Below are 27675 nucleotides of genomic sequence, written 5' to 3' on the forward strand. Positions count from 1 at the left end.
CCCACGTCATTATCATCCACACTAATCTACCTGCGTCCCCACTACAGGTATCAGTCACTAACTAACCTTAACGTTACCTAAGGTCATCTTCTCTAGATCCCTACACACAATATCCTAACCCACCCGGGCTAGTTTTCACTGCCATACACCCCATAAGCTATTGCTCCTTTGCCCCCATGGGAAGGATGGTGGATTTGCCATCCCACCACATCGGGGGTCTCTCACTACCAATTTTGCACATCAAATTTCAACAAATTAAAAATTTGCCAATCACTGCCCATCATCTGCCAATCACTACTGCCAATCCCTTGCCAATCATCAAATTTTGTTTTTCTCTAATTTTGGGTCCAAAACACTAACCTCATCACCCAGTCTACTCACTAATACCTCTCGGTGCGCCAATCCCTGTCCAAAGCCCGGCTTCGTAAAGCCAAGCAATGGATGCTGGTTGTTTTGTGCCAGCGGCTGGATGCGTCCGGCACTCGGTGCAGGGACGGGGGCTTACCCGGGCCGAGATCCCACGCATCACCTCGGCGTGGAGCCATCCAATGTCCCGATCTCGACCTGCCGGCACGTCTCAACAAAACGTGGTCGCCATAACGACCCTTCCTATCGGGCCGCCCGCTCCGCCTAGTGGAGCACGGACGCGGCCGTTCAAAGCGAGGCCCGGCACGCACCGAGGGCCCGATTCGGCTATAAGTCGTTCTACACTCTACCCCGTCTAACGTCGATGCTTCACCTGCATGCTTACACCCCGCAGCCCGTTCCTTGCTCACACATCCAGCCGTTCCCATGCTACCTTTCCTTACACACCCAGGTACACCCATTCCACTCACAGCCTTGGTCACACACCTGACCACCGAACACTGTGGCACACATTCGTTGCTCGCACACCTCACCAATACACCTCTTCGCGCCCCCTTCTCGGTCACCTCCTCTGTGACAATCACAGGTGTGCTCTCACTCGCACATCCTACCACGTGCCTCACCACCAACTCCAGCGTGCATTCCCACTCACGCTCTACCATTCCAGGTGTGCATCCTTCCATCCCAGGTGTACATCCTCGCTCACCTGTCACAACTAACTCACGCTCCATGTCACTCTCACTACTTTCACCTCCACTCGTGACAACGCACTCACCCTTACTCTTGACAGCACACTCTTTCCCCATGCACCTGTCCGTCACACACCTTTCTCGCGCACACTCTCCCGTCACACCCTCTGTAACACTCACCACAGGTGTGCATTCTTCCTTGCCTTTGACAGCGCACTCTTTCCCCATGCACCTGTCCGTCACACACCTTCCTCGCGCACACTCTCCCGTCACACCCTCTGTAACACTCACCACAGGTGTGCATTCTTCCTTGCCTTTGACAGCGCACTCTTTCCCCATGCACCTGTCCGTCACACACCTTCCTCGCGCACACTCTCCCGTCACACCCTCTGTAACACTCACCACAGGTGTGCATTCTTCCTTGCCTTTGACAGCGCACTCTTTCCCCATGCACCTGTCCGTCACACACCTTCCTCGCACACACTCTCCCGTCACACCCTCTGTAACACTCACCACAGGTGTGCATTCTTCCTTGCCTTTGACAGCGCACTCTTTCCCCATGCACCTGTCCGTCACACACCTTCCTCGCGCACACTCTCCCGTCACACCCTCTGTAACACTCACCACAGCACGCTTCCATGTGCTCCCTCGCACACGCGCTACGACCGACTCACTCTCGCCAGCACACTCACTCCTTGGCACGCACTTCTTCCTCACACACCCCAGAGTCGGACTTTCTTGCACACCTCCATTTTCGCACACCAGACCTGTCGCACACTTCACCCACGGCCTCTCACGAACACCCGGGTCTATCTCGACCCCCAAGCTTATTAAATCCCCTGGCGCATCATACGCACGACCATATTGGTCACCACTTACACCGGGTCCTCTTCCTCTTCGCTTCTCCTCCATCACCTGCGAATCCCTCATCCGGTTAATGAGCACATCATCACGATCCAAACACAGACTTTGGACCAATTCTTTTATCTCCTCTTTTATTTCTTTCTTATCCCCTCTCCGTCGCTTCTTAATTTCGCTCATCCCTTCTTCCACTTCTTCTAGTTTCTGCTTCACCTCTTTCATTCCCTGGTACGTCTCCTCAAGCTCGTCCTCCAAGGCTACCTTGACCGTTTCCAGGTGCGTCCTCACCTGCCGGTCCTTCGTCTCCATTACCTCTACCACCTCGTCCAACCTCGTTGTCAGTCCCTCACGTACCATCTGACATTCCCTCTTCGTCGCTATCAAGTCGTCTTTTAGTTCTTTCTGTGTCACTTTTAACCCTCCTAATACCGCAGTGTTCCTTTGAACCTGCTCCGTTAGTCCTTTTTGTCCCTCCGTCAGCTGTTCCACCTCCTGCGTCAGGACCTCTATGCCCCCTTGTAACTTTACCGTCCCCTTTCTCACCTCCTTCTCCATGTGCTCCTTACAGTGCCTCACCTCCTCGCGCACTCCTCCGACCTCCTCACTCACTCCTCTTCTGATCTCCTCTCCCATCACTTGCATCTCCTGCCCAGATGCCACCCTCATCTGCTCCATTTCCTCCCTGTGAGCATCCAGTTTGGTTTCTACCCCCATTCTGACCCCCTCTATCTGCTGCCCCATTTGGTTAACTTCCCTTTCCGCTTGGTCCCTCATGTCCCTCAATTTGCCTTCCATACTGTTTTCTAACCCCTCTAACCCATTTTTCACTCCCTCTATCTGATTCTCCTGGGCAGCCATTCTATTTTCTACCCCCATTAACCCATTTTTCACTTCTTTTATCCCGTTGTCTAACTCCTCCCCAGTACCCCTCGCTTCGTCCCTCATTACCCCCATTTGGCCCTCTAATCGCCCACTATCAACCCTCATTTGCTCACTCTGAGCATCCATCCGGTTCCCCATTACCCCCAATTGCTCACTCTGAGCATCCATCCGGTTCCCCAACCGCTCACCCAATCGCTCAATTTGGCTCCCCATACTCATCTGTACAGCTGCCTGTAGCTGCGCAATGAGGGCCTGTATGTCAATCGGCTGCATGTTAAAGCCCGTTGATACAGCGGGCTCGGCTACCGCGCGCTCTTGCGAGGCGCCATTTTGCGTGCCTGCTACCCTCGCTGTTTCGCTCTCCTCATGTCCCTCATGTCCCTCAATTTGGTCCTGGACCGACCCTGCTTCACTCTCCCCTACCGGACCCCAGCCGTCTTGATCCGCCATAGCGCGACTTGCAAAATTCGAGTTTCGTAAAACAAAACAAATTTCGGCCGCTCCAAATTTTGACCAAATTTTTTTTTTCCTCTATTCGTTTTTTTTTTTTTTTTTTTTCAAAATTTGGTCGGGCCTCGAATCTCACTCCCGACACCAATTGTTACAGACACGACTTTGATGTTAAAGTGGGCCGAGCGGAATGGCCGTCGTGTCCGCACAAATTACCCGACTATACTCGACGTTGACGAAGTCGCGCGATGCTGGCTCAATAAGGAAAAGAAGACACCCGGCTGGATTACAATAACACAATACGACACCAATGTTTCAATTCTCAAGTATATTCGTACGGAAAAGGTTAGATTACAGGGGCTAGAGGTATATTACAGGAAGACAGGCACTTAGACACACTCTTATATTAACCCCGGACAGACGACAGACACACGGGACAACGGCTGACTCACACGGGGGTTTGATGGCTAGGAAAGGCAGGATCGATGGCTCCAGGTCCTCCTGGGCTCGGGGCAGGGTACAGTACGGTCCGGTCCAAAGATGCGGGGAGGTATCGTCGCGCTGGGGGTGGCGGTGGCTTCTCTCTCCAAGCTGAGGCGCATCTCACGTCACATCCGGCGCGTGGCCGCGTATATCCGGCGGGGAGTGACACGCCCTCGGCTCGTTAGCTCCGCCTCGTGGAATCGGCACGTTGCTTCTCATTGGGTGCGTGCGGGGGGTTTACCAGGCTCCGCCCTTGACGAGGAGCTGACAAGGAGCCCCTTCGTGGTAACCCCGTGGAGCGCATGGTCTGGAGCTAATCGAGCCGGTGTGAGGACGCATCCTCCCCCGCTCCGCCGCCATCTCCTCTGTTGTTGTTGTAATTGTTGGGGAAGAAGATGGAAGGAGGTATGGGAAAGGTCCTAAACTCACTACTGATGCCATATAATCACATTCTGGTGCAACGAAGAGTCATAATTAATGGAGACGAGGCCTTAACTGACATAGAATAAGAATAACTAGGAAGATGTCCGAAAGTTGTCTACGTGTGGTGCGGTGGACCTGGGCACGACATTTAATGGGGGAATAAGGGGAAGGTCGGCTCTACTGATTGTTATTTACATGCAATGGGACTAGGGAATGGGGGATTGGGGAAAGTTGGGGAGTATTGGAGAAAATAGGGGAATATTTACAAGCGGATATGGAGGCCAAATTCCATATTCGCAACAATATATATATATATATATACACAACAGTCAAGTGAAAAAGTAAGTACACCCCATGTAAAGTTTTGACTTTTTCAACATATTTCAACATACAGCTATTTGATCTTCAGTTCAACAATATTGATAGATAAAGGTGATATAATATAACAAATATCATGAAACATTTACATTTTGTAGTCCATTGTATAATTTAAATAAACATAAATGCAAATTTCGCATGTGGAAAAAGTAAGTACACCCCTACATTTATCACTCCTTCAAATACCTAAAATTATAATCAGGTGCACCAGCTCAGGTGAAAATGATTAGAACATCATTAGAGAGGATCTTGGAGGAACCTGTCTTATTTAAACCTCAGACATTTAGTATATATTTATATATATATATATGCTCCGTTATTTAGCCTCTCCGTTTAGGAGTCTATCAGTAACATTACACACACACAAACTGTGTTTTATGTTCAATGGTCTGGCGGCGGGAATGGAACATCACGTGATCGCTCTGAGCGAATCAGCGTGCTGCTCTGCCACCGGTCAGATTCCGTGTATAATATTCCTCGCTGAAATGCGCTGAGGTAAAAATATGGTAAAAAAATATTATGAAATATTTTTTTTTAGGTCGGCCATGTTCTTCCCAGGCTCAATGGCCATGTCTATGCCAAATATCAAGCACGTGAGCCTCTCCGTTTAGGAGTCTATCGGTAACAACACACACACACACACACACACACACACACACACACACACACACACACACACACACACACACACACACACACACACACACACACACACTGTGTTTTATATATATATATATATATATATATATATATATATATATATATATATATATATTGTTGGGGATTTGGGAATTGTGTGGGTAATCTGATGTAAATTTTCCCCTTTTTGCATGCTGTAAATCTTGTAAACATCACCCTCCAATAGTATAAAGATCAATGGTCGCCCTTAGTTAATCCATCGCATACAGGTAGCAAATCTGAAGTTCCCTCACTAGTTATGTCCGTAATACATGTTAGTATAAGGCTCTGTGGTCCACTAGTTCATTGCGTTGCGTCAATTAAATAAGATAGATTCCCCTTTTGTCAGCTATTACCAACTGCATTCGCCACTACGGTTTTGGCTGATGGTCAGCGCCTTTGACTCCATTAGCCACGAGGTGAGCTCGGAGAGGAAAGGCGTGTCTCCACCTCGTCATAGAGGGGATGAGTGAGCCAGCCCTTGCCGACCAACCAAGGATGAGGGGTTTGGCTTCGAGAGGGCGTGGAGAGAACCGTCGAGGAGGTTCGCGAAGGTTTGAGGGTGTGGCATATATAACCCGTCACGGGACGCCCCCCAAGAGAGAGATACGGCAGATGAGTCCAGAGGAAGGAAGTGACAGAGCCCCACGAGCAGTACCAAGCAGCGTTGACTCCACCAGGCAGCTTTGACTCCACCAGGCCGTGTTGGCTCCACCAGGCAGCTTCGACCCGTTACCCCACGGGAACCCGGATCGGCGGCATCGGTGACCGTCGAGGTCCAGCCCGACGTCCCGTGCGGGATCAAGCCCGAACCATCTGCCCCAGCTGAACCTTCCTCTCTCCTTCCAGTCCTTCGCTCCTGCCTCCATTCCCCAGTCGTGTAAGTGTGATCGTAGTCTGTCTTTTGTCTTGTCCTTGGGTTTCTAAGTAAGACTGTAATAGGTAAGCTAATTTGCACTGTGTCCTCTTCTTCTTCTGTATTTTCTTTTATTATCCTTCCTTCTTCCTTGGTTTCTTTAATTGTGTAAATAGTAGTAATAAATAATATTCGTATTTCCAACCTTTTGCCTTCTTCTTCTTCTTCACATCCGTTCGTCTTTGAGGTTTCCACATTGGACACCTGTGGAACGATTTGGCCAACGTTCAAGGATCGGGTTAGTTCCTTGTTAATAGTTCGTGCCGCGGTTGCTAAAACCGCTCGGCAATTAACATCTGTCCGCGGTACGAACGGGGCTGTGCACCTGCCTTTCCGGAGGTAGCTAGGCAGCGTCAGGGACCACGTCGGTCAGTCATAAACGAGGGGATTAATTCCCCCCTCGATAAGGGGAACAGAGGCCGACGTTGGGTTCCGTAACAATATATAGTATGTTTCACCTATTCCTCAGATGATTTGACTGAGGAAGCTGAAACATTCAGGGATTAATGAGGGCAACCTTAAGTGGGGCATGTGAAAGTTTTGTTTAATTCCATAAAGTTTTGAAAAAATAAATAAATAAATAAACTAGAACGGCACTCTTCGACATGCCGACCGATATATGCCTCCGCCCACATTATACATACTTGTACCAAGTTCGATTTCAATTAATTCGGCTGTTCTCAAGTAACACATTTTTCCTGGCATGACCGTTAAACCTTGATGCCAAAATGTAATCAGTTCATCATTTCCTCATAATATATACTTATTCCAAGTTTAGTCAAAATCCCATCACTGGTTCACAAGTTAGCGCAGTAACATAATTTCTACCTAACGAGACCTCTTGACCCCATAATCTAATTCATTCATTTTTATATCATTATACATACTCGTACCAAGTTTGACTTGGTTCCCTTCAGCCGTTCATAAGTTATCGTGCCAACAAAAACCTATTACAGACTCTGACCTTTGACCTCAACATCTAATCGGTTCAACTTTGCATCATAATACATACTTATACCAAGTTGGGTCAAAATCCCATCATTGGTTCACAGATTAGCTCGGTAACAGAATTTAGCAAAAAAAAATTCGCTGACCTTTGACCTTTTGAACCAATAATCAAATCGGATCATCTTTGCATCATTATACATACTATTACCAAGTTTGGCATGGTTCCCTTCAGCTGTTCTTATGTTATCGGGGCCAACCCCAAAACCCCAAAACCAACGCACGGCCAACCCCAAAACAATGCCTCCGGTAACTTAGTCAGTGGAAGCATTAAAAAAAAAAATTCACCCTTCATGGTATTTTCTTCCTTTGGGGGAGGGTGAGTACAATTTGAATTATCCGGCTATAAAATCACGATGTATTATATATACCCGAGGCACCCGCTCCCTAAGTGAGCGGCCAGTGGAGGTGATGTTATTATCCTTATTGAAACGTGTAATCCAAAATACCTCTCGCTGCGTGATTCAAAACACCTCACTGCAATGGAAAATGTGGGGACTGCACTGTAAAGGGTGGGGATTTGTAATACCCTCGTCCCACTTGGAGCGGCGTGACATGATACGCATTTACATGGAGAATGTGCATCCCCACTCCCTAACCCAGCCAACCTTCCATCCTCCCTTCCATCCTCCCATCCCCCCCCCCCCCCCCCCCAACCCTAAAACCACTGGCAAAGATAACAACACCCCTATGCACTAATTGGCGTCATGCTGATCCTATGTAGTAAGTCTGGATGTAATTGGCCCAGAACTGTAGTAGTAGGTCCGCACGCTTGCCACGCACGCACATCCGTCTGTGAATTATAGTAATGATACATATAAGCAGGATGCATAAGCAGTCATATACATAACCCGGGTTAATTTTATTTTCGGGAGCGATCGAGGCAGTGGTCGGTTGCCTATACATTGCCCAAATATAAAGGGATGTGTTAGAAGAACGTGCAGCACGCTTGGAGCACGATCGCCCATAGGGCAGGAAGTCTGCTAATCAATATACACTACCGGTCAAAAGTTTAAGAACACCTCAATTTTTCCAGTTTCTATTGAAATTTCCGCAGTTTAATGTCCAGTGCATAACCTGAAATGGTACAAAGGTAAGCAGTAAACTGCTCGAGGTTTAAAAAAAAGTTTAGGTTAGCAAAAACGGGGAAATAATGTAAATTGCACAGTTATATTGTAAAAACAGGCCTTTTTCAGGGAACAAGTAATGGGCTAACAACTTACAGATGTTCTGCAGAAATTTAAGTAAATTAAGCCTTCAAAGTTGATGCAAACAATTCCTACAGGTGTCCCAACCTCTGCTGATTACTTGATTACAAACCCCCTGTCTGTATAAAAGCAGTATTGGAACAGAATGTTATTACACCCTCTGAAGCATTATTTGGACAATATTGCACTGCAGGAAGTAGTATATTGGAAACTGGAGGAAACTCTAACAGGAAGAGGTCTGGCAGACCCAAAGCCACAACAGAATCAGAAGACAAGTTTCTGAGAGTCAACAGCTTGCACGATAGGCGGCTCACAGGAAAACAGCTTCAAGCACAGCTTAACACTGGTCGAAGTAAGCAAGTCTCAGTTTCAACTGTGAAGAAAAGACTTCAAGCTGCAGGTTTGACAGGTCGAGTGGCAGAAAGAAAGCCATTGCTGAGATGGCAAAATAAGAAAAAGAGGCTTGCCTGGGCCATGAAGCACCGCCAGTGGACTACTGAAGACTGGAAGGTATTATGGACCGATGAATCAAAATTTGAAATCCTTGGTTCATCACGCAGGGTTTTTGTACGTCGTCGAGTAGGCGAAAGGATGTCTCCTCAGTGTGTGACACCAACTGTCAAACATGGAGGAGGAAGCGTGATGGTCTGGGGCTCTTTTGCTGGATCCAGAGTCGGCGACTTGCACAGAGTGACTGGCACCCTGAATCAAAAGAGCTACCACAGCATTTTGCAGCGCCATGCAATACCCTCTGGAATACGCCGAGTTGGTCAGGGGTTCATCCTACAGCAAGATAATGACCCTAAACACACCTCCAGGCTATGTCAAAACTACCTTCGAGGAAAAGAACAAGACAGTCGGCTTCAAATCATGGAATGGCCAGCACAGTCTCCAGATTTAAACCCCATCGAGCTGGTTTGGGATGAACTGGACAGAAGGGTGAAAGCAAAGCAACCTACAAGTGCAACACATTTGTGGGAACTTCTGCAACAGTATTGGGAAGAACTTCCTGAACAATATTTGATTTCCATTGTAGAAAGAATGCCACGAGTGTGTTCGGCGGTTATATCTGCAAAAGGTGGCTACTTTGCCGAGTCAAAAATTTAAATTAAATTTTGTTAAACAAAATGATTCTATGATTTATTTTTTTATCTCCAATTGTCTATTTGTTCTATTCTTAATTTCAGAGTACATTGAGACATTAAATTGCGTAAATTTCAATAAAAACTGGAAAAACAGGTGTTCGAAAACTTTTGACCGGTAGTGTATGAAACTCAATATATGAAATCAGTACAATATATGAAACTGGATATCGTCCAGAATGAAAAAAGTGAACACATTTAATTTGTGTATGTTGGCAAATATATTTAATGGGGGAGAATGGGTGGTGGAGGGAGAAGGGTTAGTTAATGTTGCTTCGTGTAAAGTGCAAATAAAGCAATTATTAAAGAATATATATATATATATATATATTTTTTTTAAAGGTAATTTCACAATGTTCTTGTTTAGATCGCTGAAGCAGAATCCTGTCTCAGCCTTTGTCGACGCGAGTTGTTACCAGCTTTGTGTTCGAGTTACTGCACCTCGGCAGGTGTTCACAGCACCTCACAATCATTACAAAGAAGACTTGCGATTGAATTAGCCAATACTTCTGCGCCAAAGATACACTTTGGTCAATAATTAAAATGTCAATACTTTAATTACTGTAAGCAGCTTTAGCTCATTATTGATACAAAGTATGTGGTGGCTTACCGCCCGCCCACCCTCCCAACACCCCCTGCCTCGCCTCCCACAACCACTTCACTACACGTACCCCTGCAAGCACCATCCACTCCCCCACTCATCTCTCCTGTCTCGTACCATACTGTTAAGCTGTTGTTTAATGTTGCTGCCAAATATGTTACAGCCGGGAAATTTAAGCACGCCACCCAGGGAGAAATCACCAAGTCGAAAGCGATTGTCCAGTATGGGAAGGTGAAAGCTATCAGTATTTCCAGGGAGCACATTAACATTGTGCTGCCGATGTGATGCTCTCCGTGATCAAGGATTTGGACTTTGGCAAAATCCATGGAGATGAGTAACCCAATGTGCTCCGGAGCCACGGAAGTCTGGTGGAGCAGATGGTGGCAGCCTCTCAAGAGCAACTTGGAAACGAGCCCTTAACGAGATGGGCAAGATTCTAAGACAGCTATTCCAGATAGAGTACTATTTCACAAACCCGTCTGTCCACGCCTGCCAACTTGGACGCATTGCATCATTGCCGCTCGCTGCCAAATCGGCCGATGGGCCCACTTTGCTCCCGTTAAACCTTAACCTCGGTTTGCCATTAAGCGCTCAACCCGAATGGAAATCAAGGTAAGCCGTAAAGTACGTTTCGGCCCGTGCCAAACTCTCAACATCCGAGGAAGTTCAGCAGCTGGGATGACTGATCGTAACGAATAGCTCAGTGGTTAGAGTGCTAATCTGGGAATCCGAGGGTCAGTGGTTCAATTCTATCACCAGCGTTCCTAGCCCCACGACAGTAGCCTGGCTTTAGGCCCATTTGGCAAATTGCAACTGCAGATAGATACACCACTTCAGCATCGACACCCCAGGAGATTTAATGACAGCCAAATTAAATTAGGCTTCTGCACACCAAACTGCCAACAAAGGAGGGGGAAAAAAATACTGGGCTGGATCTACGTTTGAGCTGCTTAATGGTCTTGTATTTGAGTAACACCCTGACAACCATTAACATGCACACACTGAGATGGGAGCAAAAAGAAGTCTCGCAATCGGATCACGCTGCATAATTCCGAAACCAACATTTTGAAATAAGGAAAGAAATCTGCCCGATAACAAATTAAGCTTCACCATCGAGGTTGCCGATACCCGACTGGCCATTGAGGAAAACCTCGAGTAACCAAAAATAGTGAAGTTGGCAGATTGATAAAAAACCTTCGATACCAATGCTTCAGTAAATAACAACATGGTCAATGATGATGATCAACAACACACTAAAGATGTAAATATTACTGTTCATACAACCTGCAATTGACATTGTGCTGAAAAAAAAATCACATTAACTGCCAAACATCACATTGCGATTTTTCGGACAGTTCGCGACGATTGTTCGACCATTGCAGTCGAGCTGAAAAGTTCACGAACCTGTAGTATGTCATGGCTTATGGCAGAGTCGAGGCCGAATGTTGCATTTTGCGTTGGATCGCTGGTTACGTGTTCAGAGAGTTCCAGCAACTGTTGTATGACGTCGGTCATGGCTCGACCACCCTGTGGCGTGTGACCCGCTTGTACAATGCTGCCCGCACCCTGGATGACCGAATCACGCATAAACAAGAAAACAGAGTGATGGTTAAACTGGGAAGAAGGGGAGCTGGTGTTTGCAAATTCGGGATTGGTAAAACAGTGATTGGGAAAATAATCACAAGTACGATTAAAAATTGTTATGCAAAGGTCAATACATGGCAAAAGGAAAGACGGAATCGAGAACAATTATTGTGCATAGATTCACACAATTGCTTTCTCAATGCAGATGGATCTGGGTGTTGAGGAAACACCTCGCTTGAAATTCAAGTAATACGTAAATATTTTGGGGATCAGTCAGTGGATTCGGTGCCCCTTAAGGCAGAATGTGATAAGCGGTTGTTATTATTATTGGTATTTTTTCTATTGTCTATCGGGATTTTGCATAAAGTGTGTTATCTACTATATAAGAGAGCCGCTGGTGTGTGTGTGTGTGTGTGTGTGTGTGTGTGTGTGTGTGTGTGTGTGTGTGTGTCGCCATTTTTCTTAGATGGCTGAACGGATCTTCGTCAAACTTTCAATGGTTCATCAGTGAGTGCCTGGGAGTGTTTTAGGCAAAAAAAACATTTTGTTTGAAAAAAAAAAAGTTCGTTTTTTGGGATAAAAAAAAAAATCGCTCTATAGTACGCCTAAGCCTTTTTGATTAACGACATTTATACACAAGTACACATTCGCATGAATAAATACAAAACAATCACCAAACATTTGAACACGAATAATCAAACAATACTGGAAGGGTGTCAGGAAGGGCATCCGGCCATAAAAACATTGCCTCAAAACAGGGAACCATGATTGTCATGGGGCCCGCAAGGCTAACCCCCGCTCCAGTGGGGAAAATGGCCTTAAAACGATCATTCATTCACTGGAAGCGGTCGAAGTTGGTGGTAGGGCTTCTTCTTCTTCCGGAACGTCATCAAACTTAACTCAGAAACGTGATGAACGGCACATTCAGCAGCATATACTCAACGAAAAGGTAAAATGATGATTTGACATTTGTGATGGATTCTGATTTGGATGTAATTGCTTTCCCATTATATTTTCCCTCATTTCAAATATGTTAATGTTTCTTTTTCGCTTGAGCAACACCGGGTACTCCAGCTATAAATGCTTTTGTACTTTACTCTGGGCACAAATACAAATACAATTTTGTCTGAGGGGTAACATCGGCTATGTCGCCGTGGCCTCATGCGGGGTGTGAAGGACTGGGAGAGGGGCATACACGGGTACACATTTACATAAATTATCTATGTAAATGTGTACCCGTGTAGCGCCACCTGGTGATGGTGGCAGAGGGTATTACAATTTCCTTTTCCACCTGGGTAACACTGAGGTTAAAGCACTCTTTGCACGGGTAAATTTTTCCTCCTTCCCTTCCCCCACCGCCACTCCCTCCCACCAAAACCGATGGTTCTGTCACAGCCTCCCCCCCCCCCCCCCCAAAGATGTATATGTAGTATATCTTTCCCGTTCCTCTCCCCTCACCTCTCCCCCCCCCCCCCCCCTCCCTTCCTCGCGCCCCTTCCTCTCCTGCCTCCTTCCCCCGGCAACGCTAGGAACTCCTGCTAGTATTCAATATTGAAGTGATGTTATAAGTGGATTGGTGGGTAATTATATTGGTGAAAAGCACATGGTCTAAGGCCTAGTCAATTGAGAGTGGTATTTTAGGACGGAGGGAAGATCTTAACTTGCGATTGTTAGCTTGTAGGAAATGCAGATACACAAAAGGTAGTGAAAAGAAGGTTGGGAAACGAGTCAATAAAGTGAGCGAGTAAACAGAGAAAACGAGTTGATTCCGCGGAAAAGACGGGGAGGATTTGACGTGGGGGAGCACTTTGTCAACACGCAGCTCCGTGGGATAAATAGGAGGATTCGCACACACCTTAACCACTGAGGTACGATTCTGTTATGGCAATAGGTTGTGCAGCGAAATGCTGTTCGTTTTTGAAGTAAATATTGCTGCCAAATTGAACATCTAGCAAATTGCATTTATCTCCAGGTTACCTGAAAATATGCCATTGCACCTCATGTGAACCCAATATTGGTCTCTTGAACCTATACACTGTGGTATACCATCTGGACCACATGGATCAACTATCCCCGCAACACACCCCAAGACCTGTCCAAACACAGACCTTAAACACAGACCTAGACCTCTTTAGACCCTTTACAACCCTTAGACCCCTTACACCCGTTAGACACCTTTCAACCATTTACACCACTTAGACCACACTAGACCCCCTTACACCCCTTCGACCTTTACACCATTCCGACCCTTTTGAGACATGTACACCTTCGACACTTTTCAGACCGATTGACTTTTTAAGACCCTTTGGACAATTTAAGACCATTTGGACACTTTTGACCCCATTAGGCCTTTTTAAGAGCCTTGATTCTTTTAACACTTTAGTCTCCTGAGAAAATTCGAAACAAATCCCCCCCCCCTCCCCCACCCCCGCCAATCGGTTTTGACGACCTTTTCCGTGCACTATTCGTGTCGCATCACAAACTGCAATGAATGAATGAATGAATGAATGATGATCGTTTTAAGGCCATTTTTCCCCGCTAGAGCCGGAGTTAGCCTTGCGGGCCCCATGACCTCATGGTTCCCTTTTTGAGGCAATGTTTTTATGGCCGGATGCCCTTCCTGAAGCCAACGCTTAGTCACCTCTTACGATGCGCGCAGGGATACTGTGTACCTATTCTAAATCGGGGTACACACCGGGATCATTCATCCCAGCAAGCTGGTACTCAATTTGCCGACCTCGGAAGGATGACAGGCTGAGTAAACCCCCCTGGCGTTAATTCAGCGATCGACCGGGATTCGAACTAAGGATCCTACGATCGCAAGCCGGCACCCTAACCGCTATGGCCCCCTTTGCACAGCACGGAGATCGTTGGGTGACCATTGAGCGATCAAAAATTGGCCCGATCTCTCAACGATCGCCTAAGCCTCGAAAAAGCCGTTTCTGTGCAAATGTTTGGGAGATCCTTGTGCGCCCCCAATATTTATTATTATTATATATTAATTTATATATATATTATATATTATACAAATATTCATAGCACCCAATGCCGCACTTCTCATCACCGCGGCAATCTCTCCCCAATCTCTCAATGAACGCTCAACAATCTCTCAAGCGGAAATTGATCGCCCAATGATCTCTCAGCAATCTCCACCCCGGTCTTTCAATGAATTCTATTTGCCTTTCATCGAACGCTCAGCGATCCCTCACTGATCACTCAGCCATCTCTAACTTCGGGGTGGAAAAATTTGGCGTTCATTGAAAGATTGCTAAGAGATCATTGGGAGATCGATGAGATCGTTGAGCGCTCCTTGAGCGTTCGTTGAGCGTTCGTTGAGAGATCGCTTCCCTTGGTGATCGTTGAGAGATTGTTTTGGACCGAGTCAAAACTTTGAGGAGACCGTGGCGACCGTGGAGATCACTGGAAGATCATTGAGAGATCTTGGCGATCGCTGGGCGCTCATTGAGATTTTTTCATCGCTCAACGATCTCTCAACGATCGCCACCCCTGTGTAAAGGGGGCATAAGCCAACACCAGGCTATCACAAACTGCAATGACGAATCTAAACTGATATCTCAAAGCAAAACTGATGTTGAAAAGTGAAACTGAAACTAATGATCTATGGATTATTGAATGGGAAATCAGAATGAAATGTGGTGGGAAATTGGTGAAAGCAAAGCTATGGGGAGTATAGCAAAGCTATGGGGAGTATAGAGAGAGAGGGGAGGTCGGAGCTGACGAAACAATGTGGAGAGTGATAGGTGCCTGGAGGTGGTCAGTTGGTATGGAAAGAACATTGGTGATCTTCGGTCAGGTGGTAGGCCCAAAACATACCTGAACCCGTTTCCCTGCTGAGCTTTCATAATATCACCTTCACTCTCGAGCAGTACTTTGGAGGTAAAACAAGCATGGATTGGAAATCTTGGCTGATAGAATGGAATGAGGTTGTCAAGGTTACCAGCTGCACCCATTGTGACATCTGCTCACTGAATATTTTCACTGAATTCCCATTTCTACCAATACACACTCCAAAGGAAATTGCTCATTTCAGGTGAGCTATCTACGAACCCCCGTCATTGACGGGTACTTTTGCTCATAGAATATATAATAAAGGGAGTGGGAGACATGAGGGGGATAGATAGAGAGGGAGAAGCCCAACTATAATAAAGAACAGGGACATCAGGAGATCTGGGGAAGGGAAAGGGCTGGGGTGGTGTACACAGGATAAACAAGATAGACATCTAGCAAATTTCAAGGACTTTCAGGAAAGAAATAGGAATTTGAAGGAGGTGGATTTGGGGTGGATTAAAGGGGATAAAAAAGATCAAGGTTTTGGATGCGGGAAGATAAGAGATGGTGGTGAACACCTGTTTTGAAGACCTGGAGGGAGGAGTGGGATTGAAGAGAGTGTGGGAGTTTATTCCAGAGGCGGGAGAAAAGAGGAATGAAAGAGTGAAGGTCTTAAAAACAATCAATGGTGAATTTCAATTATATTCCAATTGTCAAAAATATACCAGTAGATCTATATTCTACATATCACTATCAGGGAACGTTTGGAACTTTCAAACTTATGGAAACTATGTAAGTACAAGCAATCTCGGTTGTACATTTTTACCCGTCGAGTCATGCATGGTAACTCCGACATGTCATCGCGTTCCTGTCAATTTTGATTGATTGACAAACAGGAGTGGGGAATGCTTGACACGAATACCCACCTGGTCTCGAGGGTTTACAATGGCTCGAATGGCACCTCAACACCAGGCCCACAATCAGAAGGGGGCCTTAATGACCAAGATAGATTTTTTTAAAGTGTATACATTGCGATCGGTTTAAATAAATAATATGCATATAATTTAATGCTACTTTGAAAAAACATATGATTTAAATTGGAAAAAAAAAACACCATTTCCTGGCGTGTGACATCACCACACTATTAATGGCGCACGTTCCAGTTCCAGTACGGTAAGCTCGTGTTTTATGTGTGTTCTGTTTGCGCATTTTTGGAGTAGTGCGTGCCTGTCATTTATACCATTTTTTTGGAACCACGTGACTCGAGTGCGTGAGTAACGCTGCAATTAAATTTTCGCACTGCATAACATGAAAACGTGTTTGCGATATCACCTGCATTCCGGCTAGATTGCCTTCCCTCTCCCTCAGGTTCCGGAATCCCTCCATGTTCGCATCATGCGTGTCGTGATGTTTCCCATTTTGCACGTGAATTGTGCCGCAGTAATAATTGTAACCCTTGCAATCATGACTGGAAAGCATCCGTGGAGTAAAAAGGTTGGTAGTGCGAGCAAAATACGGAGGAAGGCCATCACTATTGAAGTAAAAATGGTTTTAGGACGGGATGAAAGAGGTGATAGTGCAGGTGATATGAGGACCATGGAGTGATTGCTACCTTTAAGGTGTATTATTATCTCTGAAGAACATTTGCAAACTTGATAGTGATTTAATGATTTGCAGGTGAAATAAACTGATAATAATCAGATGACTGTAAAGGAATTCCGGAATTCCTTTACAATAAGGAATGTTCGATGTAATGTTGAGGAGTGTTGGAGGGAAGTCACCTGCTCCTGTATGCATGGTTAGTCTGTGGGCTTATGTAAAAAAAAAAAGCAAAATTTTGGGTAGATTCTTGGCATTCATGTTTAAACACATCTAGAAACATCACTGATTAAGAAAACTAGAGCTTCCAGGGAAGCAGAACTCAACTGAACTGACTGGACGACTTTAAATTATTGTGCTTTTCTTAAGAGCTGAAAAAAATATGCCGGCCTATGGCAGCCATTTTGTGACAGATCGGGTTGACATGCGATAGCAACATACATTGTGTGGTAAGAGTCTCACACACCAAGTTTGATCAAAATCCATAAATATTTGTGGACGTTAAAGTCTTAACGTCATTTCGGAGCTGAAAACAATATGCCGGCCTATGGCAGCCATTTTGTGACGGATCGCGTTGGAATGCAATAGCAACCTACCTTGTGTGGTAAGGGTTAAACATTCTAAGTTTGATCAAAATCTGTTAATATTTGTGGACGCTAGAGTGTTAACGTCGTTTTCATGACCAAAAACAAAATGGTCGCCTAAGTCCGCCATTTTTCAACAGATCGGGCTGAAATGTAATACCAACCTGGTCCTTGGGGTAAGGATGCTGCATGTCAAGTTTGATCAGAATCGGTTGATATTTGTGGACGCTGGAGTGTTAATGTCGAAAAGTTAACGGACGACAGACGACAGACGACGAAGGGTTCAGTATGTGATTAACTCAACAGGACGGTAGTCCAGTTGAGTTAAAAACGGGTGCCAGTTTCTCCATTAACATTTAGGGCCATTAAATTTAGGGCCATTTTTAGGAACATTTAATCCGTAACGTTGACACTCCTGATTCATACATGTTGTACCTTTAAAAAAAAATCTCCATCTTCAAGTTCTATAACCGCCCAAATACATTTATATTGAATTACATGTTCTACATTATTTCTATTAAATGTTTTGGAGGATTGGTGAAGAGTGTTCGAATCATAAATATGTTATTATTGGAATCCTCATGCCAAAACATATGCTTAGACACCAAAAAACATCTTCCTATGTCCATTGGTTCAAAAGTTATGGCATTTTACATTTTTTTAAAGTCTGAAATTTGGTGGCCATCTTTGATTTTTGCTAATTTAGAGTATTTCTAGTGCTCTCATTTTGTTTCCAATGAATTGTTGACCCCTATATATGAGTTTAGATAAAATGGAATAAATATTGTATGACATTTGAATGAATAGTATAGTTAATTGGCAAATATTTTTTAAGAAATTGAGTTTCTGTGGTGGCCATTTTGAAATTCAAAATGGAGGCCCTAAATGTCAATGGGAAAACTGGCACTTTTTTTTTTCTTAATCAGTGAAGTTCCTGGATGTGTTTAGACATGAGTGCCAAGAATCTACCCCAAAAAAATGACAAACCTGGAAAATGTTACATAAGCCTATAGACTAGGTGTATGGGGGGAAACTTTGTCCTTAATTTGTTCACGGCTTTACCGGTTTCAACGAGAATAATGATGTCATCGTCATCGAATCACAACGTAACATCATCGAAATGACCAATACTGTCGGCTTTGATTAGGTGGAGGAAGGTGATGTGGAAGAGTTGCTGGACTCGTACCGGGAGGAGCTCTCAAATGAGGACCTTCTGCTGGAGAAGGACCACCAGATGGATCTTAAATATTATAATTTAAATAAAATAAACCACTGCAATAGTAAAAAATATGACAATAAGACGAGGATTGATGCAGCACTCACCCTAACCTTTGCCTCTTATGATAGGAAATTAGTTTCGTTCTTCATTCACAACACTTACACGTTCTTCATTCACAACACTTCCGCAACACTTGCTCTCAGGATGAAGGTGAGGAGCTTAGCTAAGGAGAATGACATTGGGAATTTCACGACCAGCCTATCGTGGGCCCACATGTTCTGCCATGATCTGTCGGTCTTGTGCCGCACACACATCTCCCAACATGCACCCGATGACACGGCTGATATGACAACAAACTTCCAGTCCTACATCATCAAGCTTCGCCGGGAGCACGATTTTTATTTTTTAGGGTGAAAAACAGGGGTGCGGTTAATACACGATCGCGGTTGATACACCGGAAAATACGGCATTTAAGAGCCCATTGCACTGAAACCTGACCCATCCCCTCTACTCGATGGTCCCCAGGATCCTTCACTCTTAGATTTTTAAATTTCAGATCAGGGGGGAGGGGTGCCCTCAAATTCAGCAAAGGTCGCACTACAACCTCAAGAGATGAACGTCAGCCCACCGGCCAGGGCTATTTTATTTTGGTAATGTTGAGGTAATATTTTTTTTCTGGAGCGATCCTGTTATTGGAGGTGTAGTTGTTGTGAAGGTAATATGTTGTGTGGAAGCTCCGTTTGTTGTAAAATGGTGATTTTTACTGCTCCAAACAATCGGAGATTTTTCCTGAAGGAGATATTTGGTGATGGGCATTGTTTTTGTTCAAGTCTCGCTTTATTGGTGGAAGCCGATGAGAACACTTGTCGACCGAGACGGAAAACTGTTCATCATGCATATACATGTATACACACACACACACACACACACACACACACACACACACACACATCTCGTTTTTTCATTTATGCTCCTTACAATTCTATCCCTCTCTCACACACACACACACACACACACACACACACACACACACACACACACACACACACACACACACACACACACACACACACACACACACACACACACACACACACACACACACACACACACACTTAATTGTACAGTATCGGTTGTTCCTAAACTTAAATAATTTAAAGGATTGTTGTAAATGTTAATTTTACAACATCCCATATTCAACTTTATTTAAATTGTAAACCTCAAACATAGTTTCTCCACCTAAAGCAAGAACCTTAACCCGTAAGCAACTGACTAGTTTCCCGACTGCATGGATCATCAGCTGGGCACCGTTCTTCCTCGAGGTTTCAATCCTTTCAGCCCAGGACCTCTCCAAACGGCGGATCCACAACCTCGATCATGGATCCACATCAATTGATGGTAAATCAGTGGATCCACAACCTCAGTTGCGTCCAGGCAGTGAGTCAACCCATCAATGCAACATCACTTATTCCAACTTTACTTGCAATAGGATTTAATGTGTTATCATATATTTATAACTTTCCTTACACACTCGATCATATGATAATATCATTAAATCATTCACATCTTACCCTTAAACACATCAATCGACCAAACAGCATGCAAACACAAACACAAACACACACACACACACACACACACACACACACACACACACACACACACACACACACACACACACACACACACACACACACACACACACACACACACACACACACACACACACACACACACACACACACACACAGCTAAAATTAGACTAAAACAAAACAAGGGTGATTAAATAATTAACATAAACTGTATTTGTGATTTCACCTAGGCTACACTGTAACTGCACTAACAAACAGCAATTTTGGAAGTCAGACCCATTATTAATATTCATCCCCTGACCCCCAAAATAGAGAAGTCAAACTACGTCAATGCACAAACAGCAAAACAACTTACCTTGCTGTCTGATGCCATGCGATTGTTGGACATTCGTTCACACGTTTGCAAATGGTGGCTTGCTTTTTTTTCAACCAACCATTTTTTCACTCTTGAGTAATATTGTAAGATGAGCAGTGAAATGACTTTTAAACGATATGTATAAGGTGGTCTTTGTACTATTTTTGGTTTTTGAATAAGTAGCGCATTTGAGGTCACGTGACTCCTTTGCCGAACTTGCCGATCATGGCAACGTCTTAATTAAGAATTGTTTTTCCACATCTGATAACATATTTGGTGATCTGAGCTCAAATGTCACTAATTATATCAATATCCGGGAATCCGAAAGAATAGCGCTTTTTATAAACCTTCGTATATGTGAATCGACCCTCTTGGATTATGGCGACAGGTGGCGGCTCAGACGGTTTTAAGTTGTGAATATTGAGGGAAAAAAACCGTTTTAAAACCCCCGATTTACGCGCATCGTGGTAAAACATATTATTAAAGCGCGGCGTTACGCGCACGGCTTGCGAGCAAGGAGGAAGCGGACAAGCGGTAACTTATTAGCTCTTACAGTTACACGAGCTTCGACTTGGTATCCAAAAAATAAAGAATAAAATTCTATATCTGTGTATTAACCGCACCCCTAACTTTAATTTTTTTTTGCAGATATAGCTAAAGTATGGTTAACCAGAAACTACAATTATCCCTCCTGGAAGCCTCCATGATCCGAAATCGAAAACCTACCGTGGCGATCGTCGAGTGGAAGTGCTGTATCAGATTTCAGAGCAATCGGTTGATAAATTATGTTACATGAATATGTGGGGTGAGGGCGTGGCCTAGGCGAAAGAGTGGGGGCTGGCCGCTGGGGGAGGCCGGATGAGAGATACGAGGTCGAGTGACGTTACTTGCTGCTTGTTCATTAAAACTGGTCATCTCCTAAGTTGAGACTTGGATTCATATCTATCTATAATTCCAGTAATCTCTGTGTGTTTGTTTGTACGTTTGTTTGTTTGTCTGTGACCGCTGTTTCTCGACAACCACGGGTCCGATATACTTTAAACTTGCCAGGTATATTGCTGGGGACCCGAGGATGTGCCTTTTCAAGGTTTGAAATTAATCGGACACGTACTTACCGAGCTATGGCGATTTAGCCGTTCGCCGTTCGCTTTGGCGTTGCGAATGGACCAAACCATTGCATGTAAATAGAGGGGGGGGTTCTGTGGTCGTTGCGAATGGACCAAACCATTCATGTAAATAGAGGGGGGGGGGGTTCTGTGGTCGTTACTGCCACGTGGTTTCAAAGTTTTTTTTTGTTGTTGTTGTTTGCACGCATGTTTTTTTGCACCCACGTACGGGCACGCCCTAGGATGTTTACACACACACACCCCTACACAAATTTTTTTTTTTTTTTTTTTTTTGGCAAGGAACGGGCACCCACGTACGGGCACGTCCTAGCTTATATATAGTACGGGCATGCCCTAGTTATTACAAATTAGAGATGAGTTGGGAACCGACGTTTACGGGGATAAGGGGGGAGCAGGAGGGGGAGAGGGAGCAGGGGAGGAGGAGGGGAGGGGAGGGTGGAGGAGGGGGAGGGGGAGGAGGAGGAGGAGGGGCAGGAGGAGGAGGGAGGGGGCAGGAGGAGGAGGGAGGAGACGGAGGGAGGGGAGTAGGAGGCAGAGGGAGGGGAGGAGGCGGAGGGGAGGGGAAGGAGGAGAGGTGAGGAGGGAGGAGGGATGGGGGAGGAGGGAGGAGGAGGAGGAAGGGGGGAGGAGGGAGGGGGGAGGAGGGAGGGGGGAGGAGGGAGGGGGGAGGGGGGAGGAGGGAGGGGGGAGGGAGGGGGGAGGAGGGAGGGAGGGGGGAGGAGGGAGGGAGGGGGGAGGCGGGAGGGGGAAGGATGTGGGGAAGAGGGGGGGAGCATGTGGGGAGGAGGATGTGGGGAGGAGGGGAGGAGGAGGAGGGGCGGGAGGCGGAGGGGAGGGAGGAGGAGGGGGTGGGAGGAGGCGCGGGGGGAGAGGAGGAGGGGGGAAGACAGCATCCACCCCAGCCCCGAGTCGGGCCTCCGACCCCCGACCCCGGACATCAATGCCCAGCATGGGGCTCAACCTGTGAGGCATGCGGAAAGCAAAACCACTGGAAGGCCGTCTGTCTCAAGAGTGAGGCAAGAACAAGGCTGGCAGACAACCCACCCAGACACCAGAGGGCACAAATCCTCCGCCTGAAAACCCAACCACACCCTGGGGAGAGATGAAGAGCCCGACAGGGACTGCGACACGTTGAGCTTCACCACCATCAAAACCCACAGTCAGACCATGGATTCCCAGCGAGAGATTTTCACCGACTTGGCCATTTCACTACCTGACCGAGCTGGTGTTCACTCCCTGAGAGTTTAGGTCGATACTGGGGCAGAGGGCAATACCTTTCCCCTTCGGATATACAGACAAATGTATCCACAAAATGTCGACTCCTCTGGGCTGCCGCTACCTGGCCATATTCAGGAGAAATCCCAGACAATACTGACGGCCTACAATGGCTCGCAAATTCGGCAATTTGGCACCCTTGTGGTGCCCTGCAAGAAAAGGAATACCCAGAGGGTCGATGCAGAGTTCTTCATAGTCAAGGCCGCTGGCCCCACAATCCTCGGCCTGCCCACCTGTAGGGACTTTGAACTCCTCACTCTGCACTGCTCGGTGAAGGAGAACTGCACGGGTGACAAGCCAGTTAACACGTTGGGTGACCTGCTGGGCACGTATCCGGACCAATTTGACAACATTGGAAACTTTCCAGGCCAGTATCGCATAGTGGTAGACCCCAATGTGCCCCCTGTAATACACGCACCACGTCGATGCCCCATCCAGATGATAGACTAAGTAAGGTCAGAACTGGACATAATGCTGAGACAGGGCATCATACGGAAGGTCGACGAGCCGACAGACTGGGTCAGTAACCTCACCTACATGCGGAAAGCAAACAGCAAACTTCGGCTCTGCCTGGACCCGAAGGACTTGAACCGTGCCATCAAGAGGTGCCACCACCATACTCCAAACGCTTGAAGAGCTGCCGCACAAGTTTGCAGGCTCAATGGTTTTCTCCAAGCTGGATGCCAAAAATGGGTACTGGTCAATCAAGCTCGATCCTCCCTCCCAGTTGCTCACGACCTTCAACTCGCCATATGGTCGTTACTGCTTCTGGCGAATGCCGTTTGGACTGGTGATGTCCCAGGACGTCTTCCAAGCCAAGATGGACCAAATTCTTGAGCAATGCCCAGGTGTCATCCGCATTGCTGATGATGTTGCCGTTTATGGCAAAACGGAGCAAGAACATGACCGAAACCTTCACCACCTCATGAAAACAGTTGCCAGATTCGGCTTGCAGTTCAACAGCGACAAATGCAGCATCAAAAAGCCACAGATTCATTTTTTGGGTCTCATCTTTGACCAACAAGGTGCCCACCCAGACACAGGAAAAGTGGACGCAATCCAGAGCTTACCGGACACGAAAAACCTCTGCGAACTTCGCAAGGCACTTGGTATCATTACGTACAAGGGCCCCTTTATACCAAAGCTGTCTGACCTAACAGCCCCCCTTCGGGAACTGGTGAAATCAGAGCAACTAGAATGGACAGCCAGCCAAAGCCAGGCTTTCCAAAAGGTCAAGGACACCATCTGCCAGGAGACTTGCCAAAACCTACTTTTACCCACACAAATCCACAATACTACAGGTCGATGCCTCCACAAAAGGCCTTGGGGCTTGCCTAATGCAAGATAACAAGCCCATCACCTTCATGTCAAAGAGCCTTTCCGAGGTGGAGCAACGGTATGCCAACATCGAGTGCGAGATGCTAGCCGTCGTGTTCGGGTGCGAACGCTTCCACACTTACCTATACGGTCGGCCCTTCGTTGTCGAGAGTGACCACAAGGCCCCTGGAAATTATCAGCTTTAAAAACCTCACTGCTGCCCACCCCAACTGCAACGGATGCTACTGCGGCTTCAGGGGTATGACACACGCATCAAGTTCAAAGCTGGCAAAGAAATGCTCCGAGCTGATGGACTGTCTCGCTTGCTGACACCAACGTAAGCACCAACTATCCAGCTTGACGTGAAAGTGGAGCACCTCCAATTCAGCCATCAGAAGACGCAACAAGTGCAGCAAGCCACAGGCGCGGATGCCCTCCAAACCACGCTCAGGAGAGTCATCATGACTACATGGCCGGAAAGGCGCCAGGATCTGCCCAGTGAACTGAGGCCATACTGGAATTATTACCCTGCGCTCGCAAAGCGAAAGGCAGGGTTAAGCATTTGGGTCCGTCCGTACGTCGTACATACGTGCGTGTCTGCATTTTAAAAATCAATTTTCTCGGCAACCGTTGGTCCGATTGACATGAAATTCTCAGCATAGGAGGGACTCCTCCTGTAGAATATTTTAGTGAATATTATGACGTCACAGGTCATGTGGTATGGGCGCCATCTTGGAAAACCCAAAAAACTTTGCACCTCTATATCTCAAAAACCGCTGCACAGAAATAATTGAGACACGTCTCATTGCAAAGAACTCTCCATGCGGAATAACATTTGTGAATGATGACGCCGTTATGACGTCATAATTCGACAAGTAAAAAAACTTTATCCGATCAGGATGAAATTTCTTGAGCATCTTCTCGGTATAAATTGATGCAGACATAAAATTATAATGACGTCGTAGGTCACGTGGTTCGGACGCCATATTGTTTTGAGTGAAAAACCACTAAAATCCAATTTTCTCCTAAACCACTGAACAGATCGAGGCCAAACTTTGCAGACAGAATCGCATACCTATGACGAACACAAAAGTCAATGAGAATGACGTCATGCGTCACATGGTTTCGGAGTTATGACATTTTTAAGCATACACTTTTAAAACCTAGCTCCTCCCTCATTTTTGAGCCTATCGACGGGAAACTTCACATATGTGTTCAGCATATCAGTCTGCTAAAATGACCTTTTGGAATTTGCGATAGGTGACTTGGTTTGGCAGATAAAATACTTAAACGAAAATATTTAAAAATTTATAACTCTTGAACCGCTTCATTGATCGATGTGCAACTTTATATTGTAGTAGAGGTCATGAAGTGTAACACGCTTGCAAAATTTCAAGATAATTGGATGTACGGTCTGGAAGCTAGAAGTTGTTATTGCGTGAAGAAGAAGAGACTTCTAGAGTGGTCATGTAATTAATTATCACACTGCACATGACGAGCAGGCAAAATATGGAACAACCTCACAGGGTAATTTTGCCCTCAAATAAAATTCTGATTTCAGATTTGTCAATCGCTGAGGTATATTAACACACGACCAAAACAGATTTGGCGAAATTCCGACGATTTTTGACGAAAATATAACATTTGTGTCTGCATTTCAGTAAAGTAAAGAGTGTGCCATGTCAGCATTAAAAAAATTGAAACGTGGCTCATTGTAAATAACTCCATATAGGGAATACGTGTTGTTAACGATGACGTCATTTGTGCCATAATTATGACGTCATAATTCGACAGGGACAACGCTTAGTCTGATCAGTTTGAAATTTAATTGAGCATGATCGATGCAACAATTATTTAGAGAATATAAATTTATGATGTCATCGCTCACGTGGTCTGGCAGCCATATTGGATCAAAAAAAAACAAAAACATTCAAAAACAGAAGATTTGGCTCACACCAAGTTGACTGCGCAGGGTAAGTATTCTATGAATACCATCTAGTCGCGATGAGCTGAGTGTTGAAGATGGTGTCATGTGGAAGGGGGGGTGGGGGGGGGGGGGGGGGAGAGCGGTGGCTCCTTATACCTGCCAGTTTATAACATGAAACCATCAGGAAGCTACGTGAGGGCCACCTCGGTATCCTCAAAACCCAGCTCAGGGCACGCAATTGCGTGTTCTGGCCCAAGGTGAACGAGTATATTGAAAACTGGATTGGCTCCTGCCACATTTGCCAGACCCATCAGCGTCGGCAGTCCCAGGAACCAATGATCCCACACGAGATCCCAACCAGGCCATGGCAAACACTGGCTGCAGACATATTCCACCTGGATGGACATGACTACCTCCTGCTCGCTGATATGTACTCAAAGTTCCCCATTGTTCGAAAACTTCCAACAGGGGAAACGAATAACGACGTAATTGGTATTCTGCGGCTGCTATTTTCAGAGCAGGGCATTCCAGAGACTCTCATGAGCGACAATGGAGGCCATTTTACCAGCCGTGCTTTAAAATTTTTTGCTGAGGACTGGAGCTTCAACCGACGTACTTCAAGCCCACACTACCCACAATCAAACGGCTTCATAGAACGCCGAGTGCAAACCATAAAGAATGCTCTACACAAAACAAAGCTCTCTGGTGCTGACCCACACATGGCCCTCCTCATTTTGAGGACCACGCCCATTGACAGCCACCTCACATCACCTGCTGAGCCACTGAATCGGAGGAAAATGAAATCCAACCTGCCTACCAAGGTGCCAAACGTAGCACCGAATCGGGACGCAACCCAAGAAGCACTTGAACGTCGGCAAGCATCCCAAAAAAAATACTTTGACTGCCGGGCTGGCCCTGATATTGGGCCACTTCAACCGGGCCAACGAATTCGGGTTCTCGAGGAGGCTGGGCGGTCCCACACTTGGGAACCAGCAATTGTGTCCACCACCCGCTCGGAGCCAAGGTCATACGAAGTCGACACGGAAACAGGAAACATCCTGAGGTGGAATCGCCGCCACTCATCCGACCCGCTCAACAGATCCAGACGAGGCGGCCTGAGCCCGAGATGTTCCAGAATACCCTCGGGGATACCGATGTTGACCGTGCCATTGCCAAGGGACAACTGGGTGCTGCCGAGGAGCCACCATCATCTCCACATAACCAA

The 27675-nt window shown here is 46.1% G+C and overlaps 1 protein-coding gene across 4 annotated transcripts in view; it reads right to left on the reverse strand.

The window, feature by feature from the left end:
• ZNF236 (zinc finger protein 236) overlaps positions 1-27675 on the reverse strand; it is a 190086-nt gene that overhangs the window by 102628 nt on the left and 59783 nt on the right. For all 4 annotated transcript variants that reach the window (XR_010984920.2, XM_068119805.2, XM_068119804.2 and 1 more), the window contains exon 8: positions 11487-11648. Coding sequence is in view for 3 of the 4 variants with exons in the window: in XM_068119805.2 (XP_067975906.2) it covers positions 11487-11648 (162 nt within the window). In the remaining variant the exon portion in view is untranslated. The remainder of the gene's footprint in view (positions 1-11486; positions 11649-27675) is intronic.

The sequence above is a fragment of the Myxine glutinosa genome, chromosome 6 (genome assembly GCF_964187855.1).
Source record: "Myxine glutinosa chromosome 6, kmMyxGlut1.1, whole genome shotgun sequence".
Taxonomy (NCBI): domain Eukaryota; kingdom Metazoa; phylum Chordata; class Myxini; order Myxiniformes; family Myxinidae; genus Myxine; species Myxine glutinosa.